This window comes from Falco naumanni, chromosome 1 (assembly GCF_017639655.2).
Source record: "Falco naumanni isolate bFalNau1 chromosome 1, bFalNau1.pat, whole genome shotgun sequence".
Lineage (NCBI taxonomy): Eukaryota > Metazoa > Chordata > Aves > Falconiformes > Falconidae > Falco > Falco naumanni.
Window position 1 is genome coordinate 29401760 of NC_054054.1, and position 19307 is coordinate 29421066.

The following is a 19307-nucleotide window of genomic DNA, read 5'->3' on the forward strand; positions in this document are numbered from 1 at the left end:
TTACATTCCTTTTAAAACAGTAAGCTTCCAGAATTACTTAGTATCTGCTATGAAATTACTTAAAAACTAATAATTTAAGTAAAAATTAAATTAATGAAAAGCAATTATTTTAAAAGCTAAACCCTGTATTTTTATATGCAACATATTATATCTTTAGCTAGTGCAAATTATCACTTAACTTCATTTGATGACAGTATCTACCTGCTGATGGTGTGGCTCTCTACGTTTTGTAAGAATGTTATTTGCTTTCCAATAACACATTGTCCCTCTGGGACTCATCTCTTTCATGATCACAAATATTCACTGAGTTCATATATTTTCAAGAGAAGCTCTCATCTTCTAAAATGAAAGATGCATACAAAAGTTTTTAGATCAGACCATAAGCAAAAAAAAATCGTGTTATTGGCTGGTCAGCACCTCAGGTTAAGGGTTACACAGGATATTTGTTAAAATAATTCATTTATTTGGATCTTTTTCATAAATTAATGCTCACAAGTGGAATCAAATCTCTCTAACAGGAATGTCAGTGGCTGGCTGGGTGGTGATATGAGTCTGTATTACGAAGGTCCTTAAAACTGCATCATTAGCCAAATTGGATGAAACTCCCTGAGCTGTTCTTCTGCTGAATTCTTAGTCACCTGACCCGTGCTCCTAGGTCACCACCCCAGCACATGCATGATCCATTAATATAGATTGTCTTTCACTACATAAAAAACACCTCCTAACTATATATAAAAAGGCTGTCTGAGGTGACCAGTTCTACAATCGAAGGAACTTTTTCTGTTGACTATTTACAGGCAACTTACTGATGTACTCCTTGGTCAGTTCTGCAGAGGCAACTGCCTAGGATAATCACTGGGATGGACAAATTCTCCAACCAGCTTATTTTTCTTATTTAAGCATACAAATGGTGGCAATGAATTGGTACATCAGGGACTGATCTGGGAAATCTGGACTGTCTTAAATGTCCAACTGGAGAAGTCCTGCAACAGGTAGTCAAATGCTTTGTGGTGAAGCTTAAATTCATTCTGTCACCTCTCAAGTTAATCTGTTATCTCACATGACTCCATTGTTTCATTTATGCAGAAATCTTTCCGGGAGTTCCTGGACCATGGAGGAGGTTTATGACAAGGTGTGCTGGATACCCACATACACTGCACTATAACTACAGGGCAAACTTTCATCCTAAATTATCAATCTTAACTTAAATTTCATATCTCTTTCCACATCAGTGGTATGCTCATAGTGTTCAGGTAGAATCATGCAGTACTGTTACATGAAGTGGAATTAATCCATACAGTCACAGCAGGGAGTTCAAAACACTAGCCAGGGGATCAGGGGTTGTATCCTGCATTTTAGAAAGGCAGATTTGAAAACTGTGGAATTTATACATTTTACAATGTTCCTCAAAACCTCTTTGTGAAACATAATTCTTTCCCACCTAGTGAAATTTTTTAACCAGGGAGGTTTAAAAGATGCAAACTAGAGTATTATATTTCCTCCATTCATTTTTTCCCCCTCCTGTAGATTAATATTCAAAGCTAGTTGCTGTTTTTCATGTAATAGGGAGCAGTAATCTTAAAGCTGAGTAGCTGTGTTCACACATTTCTCTGAGACCAAAAATTGAGGAGTGGCATAGCAGAACTGGGAGAGCTGCAAGTGGATGTAATGCGAGGGGAATTTCAATATATGCATACAGACTAAACAATTGTAAACAGGTTTGAGTAGGTGATTATTACTGGTTCTGCTTGGGCCTCATTCTGGTTATTTGTGAAGAGGATTACCAGACCATAGCAGTATCTGTGGCTGGAAGAAGTCAGCAGTGGTCAAAGAATAACTATCAGACAACCATCAAGTTTATACTTGTAGATACTGGGTCCTTGAAATTTAAAGAGGATCTTTTTGATGAATATTCATACTGGAAACAAGTATGTTTCCAGTATGAATCAAGAAATTCAAGAAATATTTAACCTTTATTATGCAGTGAGGCTGAGATTTTCTAAGTGTAATTCACATTTGTACAACAACCCACCACAGCCCCTGGTATAATAGTATCAATATTTACTTCTCCCCCCTTTTCCCAACCAATGAAATCAGCAAGGTACTGCAAACACAAGCAAATGGCAGAATTAGGAAGACTGAAGGTTTTTAGGTCTTAACAAGTTGCAGGAAGATGGTGAATAATTCTGCTGTTGCTGGTTCCTACCTTCCAAGTGTACATCTGTCTGTGCAGTTTGTCATCAAGGCTGAAACCTTTTGTATCCTACCTCCATTATTGTTTTCTTAAAATCATTCTTATTTTTTTCTCCCTGCTCCCTCCCTGCTAACAAACATACTTGCTAAACATTGATATTCCTTTTTGATTGAGATGCTGAAATCAGTATTTTGGAAGTGAAATCTGTATTTCATATATATGAAATCATAAGGTAGCTTTAAATGAAGTAGATGTAACTATCCCTATACTTGTATCAAAAAGAAAGTCTAGAGAAAACATTTTTTGCTGTTGGCAGGACTTACCAAGACAAAACACTTTCTAAAAATGTACTGGGTCTTGCTGGGATGGAAATAATTTTTGTCACAGAAGCTCTCATATGGTGCTCTGTTTTAGATTTCAGACCAAAACTGTATTGCTAACACACCAATGTTTTATCTATTGCTGAGCAGCACTTGCACAGCATCAAGACCTTTTCTGTTTCACACTCTGCCTCCCCAACAAGTAGACTGGGGATGGGCAAGAATTTGAAAAGGGATACAGCCAGGAAAGCTGACCCAAATTGACCAAATTGAACATTATATGCCATTCCATGCTATATAACATCATGCTTAGCAATAAAACTGCAGGGATAGTTTTGAAAGGTAGCTATTGTTTGGAGACTGACTGGCCACGACTTGGTTTACTGATTTTTTTTTCCCTTCACTTCTTAAACTGCCTTTACCTTGATGCATGAGTTTTTCTTGCCCTTGCTGTTTTGATTATCTCCTCAACTCTGTTTGCTTGTGGGTATTTAGTTGCTGGCTGGTCAATCAATCACAAGAAGTTTTTAAAATATGCAAAATATTTACCTAATTTTTATTTTTCCTTTTATCCTGATTCATTTCTGAAGCAGAAAAAGGCCACTATTTCAATGAATCAAAAATAAGATGCAAATTTACTGAAGACATTAATGAAATCTGCTGTTAAAACTAGCATTTTCTTGGATAAATTAATTTTAAAATTAAACAGATTAGCACAACCAATGTTACAATAATTTTCTGGAAAATAAATATTTTGAAAGATTTACATTTGCTCATCACAAACCAAACACATTCATGTCATTCATATTGTGTGAGAGATTAACTCCTGTACAACAAAGTTTAAATAGACAACAGTTATTTCTCTTTCCTGACTAAAGATGAAGGGCATGCAACTCTTTTTTTTTTCTTCTCTTTTTTTTCAATATTTTTCTATAATTCCAGTGCTAAAATAGAAAAGCATTACATACTAATTTTCATGTTATCTGGAATAAGAAAATAAGTTTTTCCAAATCTTAAAGCACTTCACCAACAAAAGTGTAAGCAGCCTCCAAGAATTTGTGTATATATGGAAACATTATTATTAATATTCTAATTTTGCACATAGAGTGAAGGGAAGAGATAAATGCATTGTCGCAAAAGAAACATTAGGAACAGCAATAAGTATAAACAGAAGGCCATCACTTCAGAGAGTCCAGTGTTTTGCAAATGAGTGCTCAGGAACAGAGCTGAGCTAACACAGAAAAAAATATTTAAAAGACTGTGAATAAATAACGTTGGTTAATTTTGAGGTTTGCTTTTGAAACTTTGTCTATTTATCCATAGTTAAAATAAAGAACAAATTCAAATATAATAATGTGTAAGATAAATATTCATGAGGAGTAACTTATTTCATAAATTATTTTGGAAACATAAATTATTTCGGAAATTACCTGGGAAGCATTTTCAAAATGTGCTTAATTATTTTTTTCAGAAGAGTTGTCAAATTGTTTCATATCTTTGCATACAATCACCTACCCAGTATGTATGTTACTGTATAAAATCTTTATTATCTAACAAGGAACACTTAGAGGACTACCATTATTTTAAGCTGCCTTTCAAACTCTTGTGTGATCTTTACCACAGTGTCCAGCCCAAACAGTGTTAGCCTTTCTTAAACTGCTGTGTTGGCCAGATGTGGTCAATCACTTTCACAACTGCTAAACAGCTATAAGCACAATATTACCAAAATCAATGAGAGTTAATTTACATAAGCAGTATCAAGACAACTTAAAGAATTTTACAGGCTTAAACGGGAGATTTAAATTCAGTGTAACTGCTACTAGCAGTCACTTGTGAAGGCCATCAGCTCAGCGCTGGCACATTCCATAGCAGAGAGGAGGATGGCAGTGTACAGGGCAGATTCCTGAACTAGGGAAACCTCCTCCAGAGTCACAGAGAGAGCCACCAGCAGCTGCCTGCTGTTGGGAGAGGCTGGTGAGGCTTGGGCAGGGCCAGGAGCAGCTGCAGCCAGACCCCACACCTTACAAAGGCAGCCCCTTGGAGTGCTGGTGAGCCTGCCATAGCACACAGTCAAGGTTGCACCCTGCATGGCAGTTTAGAATAACCTTTGGAAACTTGGCTGTTTTCTTCTGAGAGCTAAATGAAGGCAGCCTCCTGCTGTAACAAAACAGTGTCCACCCGCCACAACTGCATAGCTCTGCCTGAAACCAAGGTGGAAGAGAGAAAACCTCCCTAGGTGAACACCTACACCCAGACTAACCTCTGAAGAAATGAAGGTGCTGCCCAGACCCAGAGTTGCATGGAAATCCAGAACCTGGAAGTCCTTCTAGGGTCCAAAGGGACAGGTGGATGTTATGGGTGCAAACATGCCTAGCTGGAGGAACTCTTCAAGCAAGTAGCCAAGTAGGAAAAATAACCCCCATTTTTAAAAAGGTAAAAAAGGAAGATCTGGGGACATATGGGCTGGTCAGTCTCACCTCTGTGCCTGGCAAGATCTTGGAGCAGATTCTCCTGGAAACTATGCTAAGACACATATAAAATAAGGAGGTGATTGTTGACAAACATGGTTTTGCTAACGGCAAATTTGGCCTCACAAATGTGGTGGCCTTCTATAGCAGGATTACACTGTTGATGGATAAGTGAGGAGCAACTGACATCATCTACTTGGACTTGTGCAAAACATTTGACACAGTCCCATATGACATCCTTGTTTCTAAACTGGAGAGACATGGATTTGACAGATGAACTACTCAGTGGATAAGGAATTGGCTAAATGGTTGTACTTAAGCAGTTGCGGTCAACAGCTTGATGTCCAAGTGGAGACCAGTGACAAGTGGTGTCCCTCAGGGGTCCGTACTGGGACCAGTATTATTCAGAACCATAGAATGATACAGTGGTTTGAGTTGGAAGGGGCCTTAAAAGTCATCCAGTTCAAACCGCTGCCATAGGCAGGGACCCCTTGCACTAGACCACGTTGTTCAAAGCCCCAGCCAATCTGGCCTTGAACACTTCCAGAGATGGAGCATCCACAGCTTCTCTGGGCAACCTGTTCCAGTGCTTCACCACCCTCACAGTGAAGAATTTCTTCCTAACATCTCCAGCTTAAGACCATTATCCCTTGTCCTATCACTACATGCCCTTGCAAAAAGGCCCTCTCCAGCTTTCTTGTAGATCCCCTCTAGGTACTGAAAGGCTGCTATAAGGTGTCCCTGGAGCTTTCTCTTCTCCAGGCTGAAGAGGCCCAACTGTCTCAGCCTGTCTCCATCGGAGAGGTGCTCCAGCACTATAATTATCTTTGTGACCCTCCTATGAAATTGCTCCAACAAGTCCATGCCTTTGTTATGTTGGGGACCCCAAACCTGAAAGCAGTACTCTAGGTGGGATCTCACCAGAGCGGAGTAGAGGGAGAGATTCAGCTCCCTCAACCTGCTGTGAGCTGAATGAAGCAGTCATGCTTCTTTTGATGCAGCCCAGGATATGATTGGTTTTCTGGGCTAGAAGTGCACATTGTCAGGTCATGTTGAGCTCCTTACCTACCTCTTACCATGTATTATAGTGTGGTTTAACTTTGCAACTATATTGTTTGTTTCAGTATAGTAACTATGGAGAGATTGCTAACCAACCTTAGTTGTGTAATTTTATGCCAAGAGGGAAAGAGGCATCTAAAATTTATGGTCAGTGAGGTGACTGTACAGTAGCTGAGGAGACCATTGCATAGGTAACTAAGAAACAAACTTGGACTCTCCATATAAGGGAAGTAAATGGAGGTTTATGTACCACTTATTGAATGAATATGTATTTTTTTCTGAGAAATGTAATGCACAAACATATGTGTGAACTATATAATTTTGCTTGAATGAAACATACAACATACACGTTAAGTGATCCTCTGTGCATCCAGCACTGCAATAAATGCAGCCTGCTTCTTAATGCTACATTAGTGTTAAGGCGTTTTCTTATTTCCTATTTCAGCTCCCAGATTTTCTCCTCAAGACTGCTCTCAATCCACTCTCTGCCCAGCCTGTATTCGTGCTTGGGATCGCCCCAACCCACGTGCAGGACCTTGCACTTGGCTTTGTTTAACTTCATGAGGTTAGCACGGGACCAGCTCTCAAGCCTGTCAATGTTAACATCTCTGTCAGGCGCATAAACAGTGGGAAGGGGTGCATCTTCAGCAAGTTTGCAGAAGAAACCAAGCTGAGCAGTGTGGTTGATGGGGAAGGACTTCTTATCAGGGAGTGTAGTGACAGGACAAGGGGCAACTGTTTTAAATTGAAAGAGGGCAGATTATTGCGGAGATATTAGGAATAAATTCTTTACTGTGAGAGAGAGTGATGAGACACTGGAAGAGGCTGCCCAGAGAAGTTGTCGATGCCTCCTCACCCACACTCATCCTCAGACTGAACAACACCAATTCCCCAAACTGACCACACTATTCAAGGTGTGGTCTTACCAGTGCTGAATACAGATCATTGAGCCCTCGTGACCACGGGACTGGAGCACCTATCCTGTGAACAAAGGCTGAGAGAGTTGGGATTATTCAGCCTGGAGAAGAGAAGGCTTTGGTGAGACCTTACTGCGGCCTTTCAATACTTGAAAGGAGCTTGTAAGAAAGGCTGAGAAAGGCTCTTTATCATGGCCTGTAGTGGCAGAATAAAGGGCAACTGTTTTAAACTGAAAAAGGGTAAATATTAATTTAATATAAGAAACAAATTCTTTACTGTGAGAGAGGGTGTTGAGATGCTGGACCAGATTTCCCAAAGTTGTGGATGCTCCAGCCCTGAAAGTGTTCAATGTCAGGTTGGATGGGGCTTTAAGCAACATGATTTAGTGAAAGGTGTCCCTGCCTTTGGCAGTGGACCTGGACTAGATGATCTTCAAAGGTCCCATCCAACCCAAATCATTCTGATTCTATGTTTGTTTAGGCTCCCCAGGTCTCCTGTGAAGGTTGTCCTTCGTCTTTCTGTGCATTTGTATAGCAGAGATAGTATTGTTTACAGAAATGTTGGGAAGATAAGTAAAATGAAACATCAATGCATCATGAAGATTGCTTATACATAGCCAACACAAACAAGGTGAAAATATGTACAGAATCAAGTCTTACTATTGGAAGAAGTATGGTTTCTTTTTGTACAATCCTTTCTTATAAAGTAGGAAAAAGAAATAGTACTGCCTAACAAAATGGAAAGGACATACCATATTATTTTCCCTATCACTAGGAGTAGCTTCTTGTTTAAGGTAGCTCATCTAACCATATTAAGATAGAAAAGAGATGGCAGAATAACTTCATTTTTATACCATAGGATAAAAAATTTCAACATATATACTTTTTTTGCTGCAGTAAAAACAAAATCTGACCTAATGATTTTTTCCTTCATTGTCAGAGCTTGAAACTGTGTGCACAAGGTATTTCTTTAGTAATTGTGTTTGATCACAGCTAAAAAACCAGCCAATCACTATTTTGTTAGTGCAGAATGTAGCCGAAGAATTGAAGGACAGTAATGGAAGAACTAGGTGTTCTGTAATTATTCCAGTTATAATTATTCTAGTATAAATTGCCATATAATTTGGAAAAATATATATTTTTCTCAGTTATTTGAAAGTTATTTGAAATATTATGGTTATTTAGAGGTGAACAGACAAAAATGTCCTCAGACTATGAGCAAACTGCTGGCTCTGACCACTGTTTTAGAGGTCATAGAATGTCATCAGCGAAAATTACAAACAACTTTTTTAGGAGTGTCCATAATTTACAAGGTACAATGATCATATTCTCATGAGTTCTGTAAATTTTAAAGACTATGTAGTACATTCTAAATACCCAAAAGTGCCTTGATGGTCTTGCTAGTACTAATCTAGATATGCAACACTTTAGAAAGGATGTATATGTCACAACAGTACTTCCTGGCAATCAAGAAGTAACTAAGTTATTTCAAGCATGGATACCTAATTGATAATGGCATTAAATGTCATCCAGAATAAATGAGTTTGTACTGAAAGATGTATATCTGAGATTAGATTCTCCCTGCAGCTAACAGAGGTTGTTTAGGTCTAGTTTGGGCTGGTTTACATAGCACTACATTACTGTAATTGTTGTGCAGGTAAATACTAAATGGGAAACTAATCAACTACAATGTGTTACTTGTGTTTCCTCAATGGACTATGTTTCAGTCTGTGAGCAAGGTCTTGACCATAAAGAAGCAAGAGTTGAGAGGTAGAGCAGGTAACATTTCAAGGGCTATCACAGCAATGCGTGGGAAGAGTAACAGGGGCATAATATCTTAGGTAGAATCACACCGAGCAATATTCCTACCTAGGTTGAAAAACTTACTGGAGAAGTCCTCTTTTCCTACTCCTTAAATCTGTCTGGCACACAATGAACCTATACCAAACTCCAAAATGTGTTCCTCTTGACTTCTGAGTATTTAGCTGCTGCTTTGGCAGTGAATCACATCAGTTCCTGAAGAAAGCTTTCTTCCTTTGTTTTTAGAAAGTGAGGTGTGAAAACATGTAGAACTATCATTCAATTAAATCTCAAAGCCTACCTTTTATTAACAACAAATCATGAGGAAAATAAAGCAAGACCTTTGATGTACATATGTCCAAAGATCTGACACCAGGAGAAAAGAATAAACCCCCCCTATAATTAAATTAGGTTTACACAAAAGCCAATATTCAATAATAATGAATAGAACTAACATACAAATACAAAAGGACAGAAGACATTATTACCTATAAAATAACATGATGAATGACAACCCTCAAGCAGTAACAGCGTGTACAGAATCAGCAGCTAATTGTAAATGGATGGATCCTAATTACAGAGGTTTCTGGTTCATTTTCAGTTACAATGTTTATCTCTAATGTAACAGCTAGGCACATTCATAACATTCCTCAGATATTTTTGTTACTGTATTTTTTAAGTTTTATGTTAACTATATATTACATTTTAATATTCTAATGCCTTTATCTGTGTGTCAGCAATCTTTTATCCTAAAATATGCATCAGAGAAACCTCAAATTCTTGGAGTTGCAGAGCAAGCAAAGTACTGCTCTTTTACAGAGCCTGCTTTCAAAGAAATAATTTGGAAATTCTAAAAGTAAGTAGAACCCCCCAAACAAACAAACCAAGACCCTAAAACATTCATTCATTATTAAAACAAAATACTGTGTTTAATGCTTTCTAGATGCTTTTCCTGCATTTTTGTAAGTCCAAATTCTAATACTCAGGTAAATCCATTAATATTCACATGGTCTTACATTTCCACAATTTTGTCTATTTAGTTTTTGAATTTCTTGAAAAATAGTCTCTTTTACCACCAACTCAGCCTTCAGAAAAAAAAAAAAGAAAGTAATTTTATAAACTTGGAATTGTTGTCAGTGTATTTACTCCCACTTTGTATGCTTCTATGTATTTCATTTTTATACTTTTACTGGGTTTAGCTGGAATAGAGTAATTTTTCCTCGCAATACCTTGTGTGGTACTGTTTTGGATTTGTGATGAAAACAGTGTTGCTAACACACCAATGTTTTAATTATTGCTGAAAAGTGTTTACACAGGGTCAAGGCCCTTTCTACTTCTCACACTGCCCCACCAGCAAGCAGGCTGGAGGTGGGCAAGATGTTGGGAAGGGATACAGCTGGGACAGCTGACACCAACTGACCAAAGGGATATACCATACTACATGACATTGTGCTCAGCAATAAAATCTGGGGAAAGATGTTTTGAATTATGGTGTCTGCCTTCCCAAGTAACCATTATGTGCGATTAAGCCCTGCTTTCCTGGGGATGGCTGAACATCTATCTGCCAGATGATAGGAAATAGTGAGTGAATTCCTTCTTTTGCTTTGTTTGCACAGCCAGATTTTGCTTTACCTATTAAACTGTCTTTATCTGAATCCATGAGGTTTCTCACATTTACCCTTCTGATTTTCTCTCCCATCCTGCCGTGTGACAGTGAGAAAGTGGCTGTGTGGTGCTTAGCTGCTAGCCAGGGTTAAACTGCACTGTTTGTTATCCTTCTGCCTTCATGTCATGTGTTGGTATTTTAAACATTTATTTGCACTTCCTCAACTACCAAACCCTTTTAGTATAAACTTTTGCATTTTCACATCACTCATTTGTGATTTTTATTGGATATATCATGAGACTGATTTTTCAATATTCATTCCTTTTCCTTTACTTATCTAGTTATTATTACTGCTTTCCTTTTCATAGTGTTTGTCTGTGTTTCCTATACTTTGATTGTTCCTTGTACTTTTTGTGTTTGACAATTGCCTAACTATATAGGAAAGTTGAGAAAAATTTTAAGTTTTATCTGTTATTTCATTGTATTCTGACTAAAATATTCTGTAGTATCTTTTGGTTCTGTTGCTTTACTTGGTTCTTTATGATTAATCTATCTCTAACAACAGAGTAATCAAAGTTATAAGCCAAGCTTTTCTTAGACCTCTGGTTTGTAAGTTGTGCATTGCTGAATCATTACTAATTGAAATTTCTAGGTTTATTTCTTTTTTATGTATCTTCTATTCTTTTCAGAAAAATGCAGAATTCCAAGATTTTTTGACAATTTGGAAAATATTACATATATATATTTAAGACATTCATAGAAGAGAGAATTTGTTTTGCTTATGTCCATGCTATTTGTTTTAGGCAAGACCATATATGTGTTAATAAACATGATGATGTGTTTTTTACTCTTCTTCTAGATAGAAATTTTGTAACTAAGAATATTTTTCTATTATACCATATTGTAATACTATTTCATCAGAAGATAAATGCATTTTTTTATTTAGCAACCTACCATTGTAGTAACACTTGAAAAAAAGGATTCTAAGAGCATTTAGCAGATTCACCCATAATTCCTTTTTAAATGTAAAAAGTATCAAACAATACTTAACATTTATTTTAAAGGTAAAATATTAAGTAGATGAAGGCACTGCTTAGCATGCCATAAGAGGGTTTGGCCAAGCATAGTGGCATGAGTAAGCAAAGGAAAAATGGTTGCTAAACTTAAAAAAATAGAGGAATAGTTTCCCTTTATGAGAAACAAATATTCCAAACTGATAATGACACAAAATTCTGGGCATATCAATGTGCCCATAGAAAATATAGTTTCACCAAGGCTAAGCAGGAATAGGCACAATAAAGAAAAGTAACATAACCTGGAGAATCATTCCTATTTCTTAAGTATCTCTTTTTGTAAGGAAAATAACCAGAAAAGTATACAACATAGCTGATAGTTTCACCTGGCTTTTGTTTGTTTATTATGTTTTTTTTTTTTTAACAAAATGCAAAAATAAGGTATCAGATACAGGAACAAATCAAATACAGCAGAACAGATTGGATGATGAAGAATGCTGGTTACAAGAATTGCAAGCATTGTAAAGGCAAGGAGGTAGTCAAGAACAGTTAACATGGATGAGCAAAAAGCCCATCATATTTGACTGTCTTAAGGCATTCTGTGATAATGTTGGTGATGTAGTCAGCATTCCTTGTGTTTTTTCAAGATTTGGCTATTTAAAGCCATGGCTTAACTAATTAAGTTTTGGTCACAGCTTTAAACAGACAGTTGGTCTAGTTGAATGGAAAGCATCTTTGGAGGTCTTAATGTCTATGATTCTGTGCCTATTAATATTGATTTATTTTGATGGCTAAAATTGATACTTCTCATATAATTGATAATATATTATTTTTAGGAAGATAAGTTCTACAAATTGTTCAGGTACTACTGTTACACAGGTACTGAACTGGTTTATTATTATTTTATTCTTATCTTCTATACCTTAATATTTTCTGCAAGCAAATTAAAGTCTGAATTCAGCTGCAATGATTCAGTTTCTTATTCATCTTAGATTAATTTCAGTCAATTCCACAGGAAAAAAAAAAGTTCTTTTCATCCACAAAATAATTCTAACTTCTTTTTTTAAAAAAATAAAAATCTGTTGGAGTGTATGAATTCCAAGTGTTCTTAAATGTTGTAAATTCTACTCCATAACTGATAGCATTGTCTCTTTTAGGTATTAATTTGGTATGTGGGACTATCACATCATGATTCTTCACTGGTATTCTATCTATCAGAGTGAACTTGTGCTGCTCGTAGTTGTTGGTATTATAACCTGCTTGGCCTCTTGAGAGAGTCATTGATTCATTTTCTTTTCCCAGCCTGTTTTCAGATTGTCAGTATTGTTTCTTAATCTAGTTCATATGGACAGTGAAAGTCTCTGTGGTTTAGCTTACTTGCACAAAGATATGTGCAGCCAGCCACATAGGAATCCAAGGAGAATTATCTGCTCAGAGCTATAAATCCTCAAATGTAACCTGGTATAATGGAGACACTGAAACAACCTTTATCTACCTTATTACTTTATAGCTATTGACACTGGAGTTCCTTTTGTCTTTCCATATCTAAAATAGTGCCCCCATATCTAAGAAAGAAAATTTAAAAATGCTTTTTCACCACAAACCAGTAATTCAAATCACCCATGTATTTGATGAGAAAAATTAAAACTGTCTGCAATATAAGTAACAGAAACTGTTGACAAGGGAATTCATAGGACCCTGGTTACCCCTGGTAATATTCAACTATTGATTTACTTCAGCTATCTCATTATGTACCTATAGGCAATCAATTAAAGGACAAGGAAAAGACAAGACTTAAATATCAAGTCTTGATTCAGAGATATGATTGATATTCTAATGCAATAAATAATATAGTTGCATGCTGACAGGACTAAAATAAATTTGTCTGATAAGCAAATTAGAAAGAATAGAATCTCATAACCAAACATCACATTACAATGCATATACAGAGTTAAGCTTAGCAGTATATTTCCTTACTCTTTGGCCTGGAAATTTTAACATTTCCATTATACTGGGACTCAATAGGAATACAAGGCATGGGTTTCTTTTTTTTTTTTTTTTTTTGATTTAATAGTTATTTAGGGGACAGCTATTTTGTTGTTAACTCTTCCACGCACTACCTGACATCATTCTGGTGCAAACTGATGATTAAGTGCTATAAAAGCTATCCCTCTAAAAAAAATTTAAAAAATAAAAAAAGTAATTTGTACATCAGCTGCACTAAATGTCTGATTATTGAGAATGATACTCTTTGTGGAAGATCATTGCTGTTAACAGCAGGGACACCGAGAGATAATTCAAAGATATTAAGCCTATACTGAATCCATCAGTGTCCTTGAAATTTAATAAACTCCCATATCCAAAGAGATCCTGTAATACTTGCTGTAACTATTGTTTAACATTGTGGATATATAATAAATAGTTCTTTACTTACGAAACTAACAATAGGAGGTAATGCAGTTTATCAGATTTTGTAGATTTCTGTTCTCAAAAGTTAAAAAAAACAAACAACAAAGCATCTCTCAATCAGGTCAATATTTGATAACACTAGCAATTATCCTACTTTATTCTCTAGAAGCAGGCCAGCTAAAACCCATCTGTCCATCTTTGGATTGACATTGTGCTCATCCGGTATAATTATAATTGTAACTTAAGAACAGATTACTCAAATCACTAGCCACATGTTGAAGTAGAGGTACGCACCTTTTGCATTGCGTGCTGTAAGCTCTGGGTCTTTCTCCCCTTTAGCTAGCTGGGAAAACGCAATATGTATAATTGCCAAAACTGAAAGAAAATAAGCTTTTGTGATGCTATTATCAGCTTTTCGCACAGCACTGCAGGATCACATATGCCACTGGTTTTTGTACAATATGTTATGCTATAAAGTTATATCCTATCATGCAATAATATAATTCTGTAAAAGTAAAGTCATTAATCTCACTGTGAAAGTTGAGAAATCAGTAGTTCATGTTAGAAATTGTCAGCATAAAATTAAAAGCTTACTGTGTGTATTTTTCTCCATATTTATTTCTTACATTATACATTAGTTCTACCACAAAATAACACAAAATAACTTACCTGATCCTACAGGAACTATATTCTTCTGTATTTAATTTTAAGTTTTTACTTGATTTTCAGGTGGATTTAGAAAACACTTCTGAAGAACAACTGCTTATCTGTATGAAATGTTTCACAGTGATTTCATCAGATTCCAGGGCAGTGCAAATACACCTGTCCCTCAAATTCAGGAGCTCATTTGTGCTATCATGAAAATGAATTTCGAGCTGATGGTGAATCTGTAGTACGTGCTTTGTCCCAAATACAGGATCTTTTTTATTCAAACATTGCTAAACATACATCAGATAAGGAAGGTTGAGCCTTGCCTGATTGGAAAGCTAAATGTTCAAGTGGGAATACACTTTGAATTTTTGCTTGTCTAGTCATCCTTTTTTATTTGCTTAATAACCTATTTAATAATGAACCTTGGCTGTCTAAAACTGATGAGTTCACTTTCTTTTGCTTTTGAAAGGACAGCAGTGTCAGCATAATTTCCTGGACAGGAAAGAAAGTGTTCAAATTTCAGGAAAAAGGATCAGATCTTGTTGGAATGTGCATTGTTTGATATGTTGAACTGCACTGTGAAGGTGGTGAGGTGCTGGCAGAGGGGCTGCAGGGGCAGCCTCTGTGAGGAGAGGCTGGGTGCTGGCTCTGGCTGGTTTCAGCCAGCTCCATTGGACCTGCCACAGGGCACAGCTAAGCCCCTTAGCCAAGCTGTGGCACCTCTGGGAAAACATGTATAAAACACCAGAGAACAGTGAGGAGTGAGGAAAATCAGCACGTGAAACAGCCCTGTGAACAAAAAAGTCAGAAAGTAAAGAAAGGGAGGAGGTGCTCTCAGTACTGGAGCAGATATTCCCCTGAAGCCTATGGAAAGAACTACGCTGGAGCAAGATATCCACACTGCAGACCATGGAGAATTCCATGCTATAGCAGGTGACTATTTCCTGAAGGGACTGCAGTTGGGTGGAGACCCTGTACTGGAGCAGCAGACAGGCACTGTTATGGACAGAGCATGAATCCCATTCCCCTTCCCCCTTTGTGCCGGTTGGAGTGGTGAGGAAGAAGTTGGGAATGAAGGAGTGAAGCTGAGCCTGGGAAGAAGGGGTGTGGTGAGGGAAAGTTATTGTTTTAATTTTGTCTTTGTTTCCCGCTATCCTACTTTATGTTCTTTGGGAATAAATTAAAATAATTTTCCCCAAGCCAAGACTGTTTTACTTGTGACATTAACTGGTAAGTGACCTCCGTGTCTTTGTCTTGACCCACCAGATTTTTCATTTTATTTTCTCCCCCCAGCCTATTGACAAGGGGTATTGAGAGAGCAGCTGGATGGGCATTTAGCAGCCTGCCAAGATCAGCTCACCATAGGAACTATGATTCAAGTTGGACTAAAAAAAGACAAAATATTGTGAGTTTGGTTTTTTGTTTAAGATACTGAACACTAATGTAAGCCTATTTTAAAGTGAAATCCCTAAAAGACTGGCTGCAAGAGTTCCAGAACATTTTCTTACCTATTAAAGATCAGTACACCTTTATTATTTTCACACTATAAGCAAAGAATTAAATGAATATGTAATTTAATTCCCTGATTTCTAATTTTTATTTCACTTTAGTAGTACCATGTTAGTAACAGTGTATACTTAGTGAAGGTACTGTCTTTTTTATGTAGAACTAGCTGATAGATATTTTCCGTGTTCTTTGCTTTTTACCCTCATGCTCAGACTAAAAGTAACTATTCACAAAAGAGGTTTGTGTTATACCCTGTAAACTTCATCTGGAATACAAATATATTAGCTTGACCCATTTCCATGTGAATCTCAACTTTAACCAGTATCTAATTATATTGCTTATTTCATTGTAGAAACAAAGGAAATAATGAAGAGGAGAAAAAATATCCACTTAAAAAAATAATTAAGTCTGTAGTCATTAGAGTAAAAAGAGATTAATAGTAATTGTACAGGTAATTAAAATCCTTTTTGTCTTTTTTTTGGGTTTCCCATATACTAGGCAAACTTGTTCTTCTGTGAGGTTGAGAAGACCAGTATGTCAGGCGTTCCATTATTATCTTCAGGTATGATAATGTTCTAATTGGTTTATAAAGATTTATGACAGTTGAGTGTCATATCAAAAAGATTCCTATGCCATTAGAAATACATCTAATATGCATATTTAAAAGAAGTTAGAAATAGAGGTATTTAGATTTTGTTTTGAGGTTCACCATTTCTAAGTAAATTGACATTTACTAAGCACAGTTTGATGAGTACTGCTTTTACAACAAAAATTCATGACTGCTCACACTAGGGCTTTGATTCTGAAGAATACCTCCATCTGCAGATGTACTTGTGTGATTTTCTCTTGCCCCACACCACTCCAGCTTTACGCTTTGGAGTGTAACTCTGATCCTATTGCTGATGTAATGACATCCCAAGATCTTATTTTTCATCTAAGAGTAACAACTGTAATGCTTTTAATTTGACTGAACAAAGTATAAATTATTTACATGCAATTGGATCACAATGACTTTATAATTGATTTACATAAGCCATAGATATAGCTGTACCAGAGATATACTAACTACATGAAATTTCATTGTGAGAACCCTATATTTCTCTTACCTACTTTTTTTTAGGATTTAGGCTGGCTGCAGGAGAATTAATCTGCAAAGAATGGAGCAGGAAGAAGTAGTCTCACAAGCCCAGTGTAGATGTGTTTGTCTCACTCTTCCACCATTAGCCAGAAGACTGCTTCTTTTGCAAACTGGAGGCTTCCCCTTTCAGAAGACACATATCTTTTTTTTATGTACTTTCCCACTATGCTATAAGGATTATGAAAGTCTTTGAGGCATGGAAAAAGACCCTCTTTTAACAAAAAACTCTGAATCTTGAATTTAAGCTATAATATTAAAATATAAAAAAGCATGGGGAAAAAGCTTACTATTGGGGCTTACGTATGCTGTTTTTAGCAAAACAGCTGAGAACTAGGTTAGTAGGCTAGTCTAGGCTTTAAATCTATGGGCAGAAGGTAGCACTAGCTTGAATGCAGTGTTGAGTTATTTGGGAAACAGTGTAATTGCTCATGAAAAATCTGATAGGACAGATATGCTATAAATTTGAAGGCAAAGTGCTATTATGACATTTTTCTTGAGAATGGAAAAAAGATAATTTGGAAGGAAGAAGCAGAAAGCTGGAAAGAAGACTGAGGAAAGACAAGAACTGAAGATTATAAGAGCTTTTTTGGGAAAAGTTATAAGGGAGATAGTTTAATAAAAGCCATGGGGAAGATAGGAGCATTAAAGGAATAGGAACAAACAAGAAAATGGGACATATTTGTGAAAGTATTACTTTTGTAAGCATAATACTATGGTCTCGGAAGAGTGTTATTTACAGGTGACAAATTAGAAAGAAGAAATAGGTACACAAGTTCATTCAGGTTAGGCATTCTGTAACTGGGAGAATCTGAGCTTTCAGTGAATATTTGAAGTCCAAACTCTGTCATTTACCAAATGTCTAATCCATATAACATTACTGATGTCAAATCTGATTTATCAAAAGTGAGAATTTGACCCAAGATTGTTCTTAAACATATTGTATATAAAAAAAGTGTGTGGGTAAAACAGTGTATAAAGCCAAATGCTTAGTTGACATTAAATCATGATAACTTTTTTCCTCAACACTATTTTAGGTCTGTGGGACCTTTTTTCTATTCATTGATCAAAATGATGGCACATTAAAAAAGAAAATTTAACTGGATTATTCTAATACAATCCATAAATATGAACTTTCTCTTAATATAGCCAGGACATCTCAGTACTCCTTTACTGTACTTTTTGTTTTGGTTTTGTTTTGTGTATTTTCACCTTCACAACTTTATTTTACAGACATTAGACACTGTACAATTTTGTCCAGGTCTTAGATGTTGCTTCACACCCTCTAGGACTAAGTTTTCTGATTAAAAGAAATAGGAAGGAGAAGAAAATTTTTTTTTTTCAGATTGTGAAGATGATGTAGATATTGTTGGTTTAGAAACATAGAAGTAAATCTTTTAGAAACACACAATCCCTGTAAAAATTCTCTCTCTTGCATTGTGAGAAACTGAGAACATGTGATTACTTGTTCTACATTAAAGAAATGTCACAAAAATTTATTATTGTACAAATTTTATTGTATGAGATTGATGTGTATTAATTTTATACAGTTTTAATAGTTAATTTGGATCTTTTAATTTCATTGATATATTTATTTAAAATTATATTAAAATTATGAAATTAACATTATAGTCCATCAGGTTTCTTAACTAAAATTTTATCAGAACTTAAAATTTGGGATGTAGAATGAAATTAGGAGTGATGGGAAGCAGTAGTCATGCAATTCAGGATATTCTTTTGTGTTTACACTGTGGTCTTTATGCGTTCCTCTGGGTCTTTTCTCTAAGTGTGTACATAGCTTCATTTCCTTCAGCTAGGACATCTAGACATACACTATAGCAAATACTTTGGAAAAGATCTTGGCTGCAAGACAAAAGGAATCTATAGTGGGCTCTGAGAGCTCTGTGGTCTGAATGACAAACTCCACAGAGTACAGAGAATCATCTCTGAAACACAGTTCTTGTCTTGATTTTTATTTGCTCCTTGAAAGGAATCACTATGTTATCTGTCCTGAACAATCAGAATGTTTTTATCTGTCTTCTAAAGCTCTGTCCACTTCTCCTGTACCATTTTTACTTTATCTAACTCTACATATACCTTCTGCTTCCTGCATAAGGATGTCTTTTGCGCTACCATGGCTGAATGTGTTATGCTTTTTGATGAGTTGCATTTTTAATAGAAGTATGTACCCGGAAGCAAGCAATGTCTGTTTGTCCTTATTCTATCTCT

The 19307-nt window shown here is 36.2% G+C and overlaps 1 protein-coding gene across 1 annotated transcript in view; it reads left to right on the top strand.

The window, feature by feature from the left end:
- The window catches only part of LOC121082667, a 39342-nt gene extending 20789 nt beyond the window's left edge, over positions 1-18553 (top strand). The window contains exons 2-5 of the mRNA XM_040582336.1: positions 15149-15370; positions 15731-15842; positions 16442-16505; positions 17064-18553. Of these exons, the coding sequence (XP_040438270.1) occupies positions 15149-15370; positions 15731-15842; positions 16442-16505; positions 17064-17119 (454 nt within the window). The 3' untranslated portion in view covers positions 17120-18553. The remainder of the gene's footprint in view (positions 1-15148; positions 15371-15730; positions 15843-16441; positions 16506-17063) is intronic.
- Positions 18554-19307: the final 754 nt, after the last annotated feature.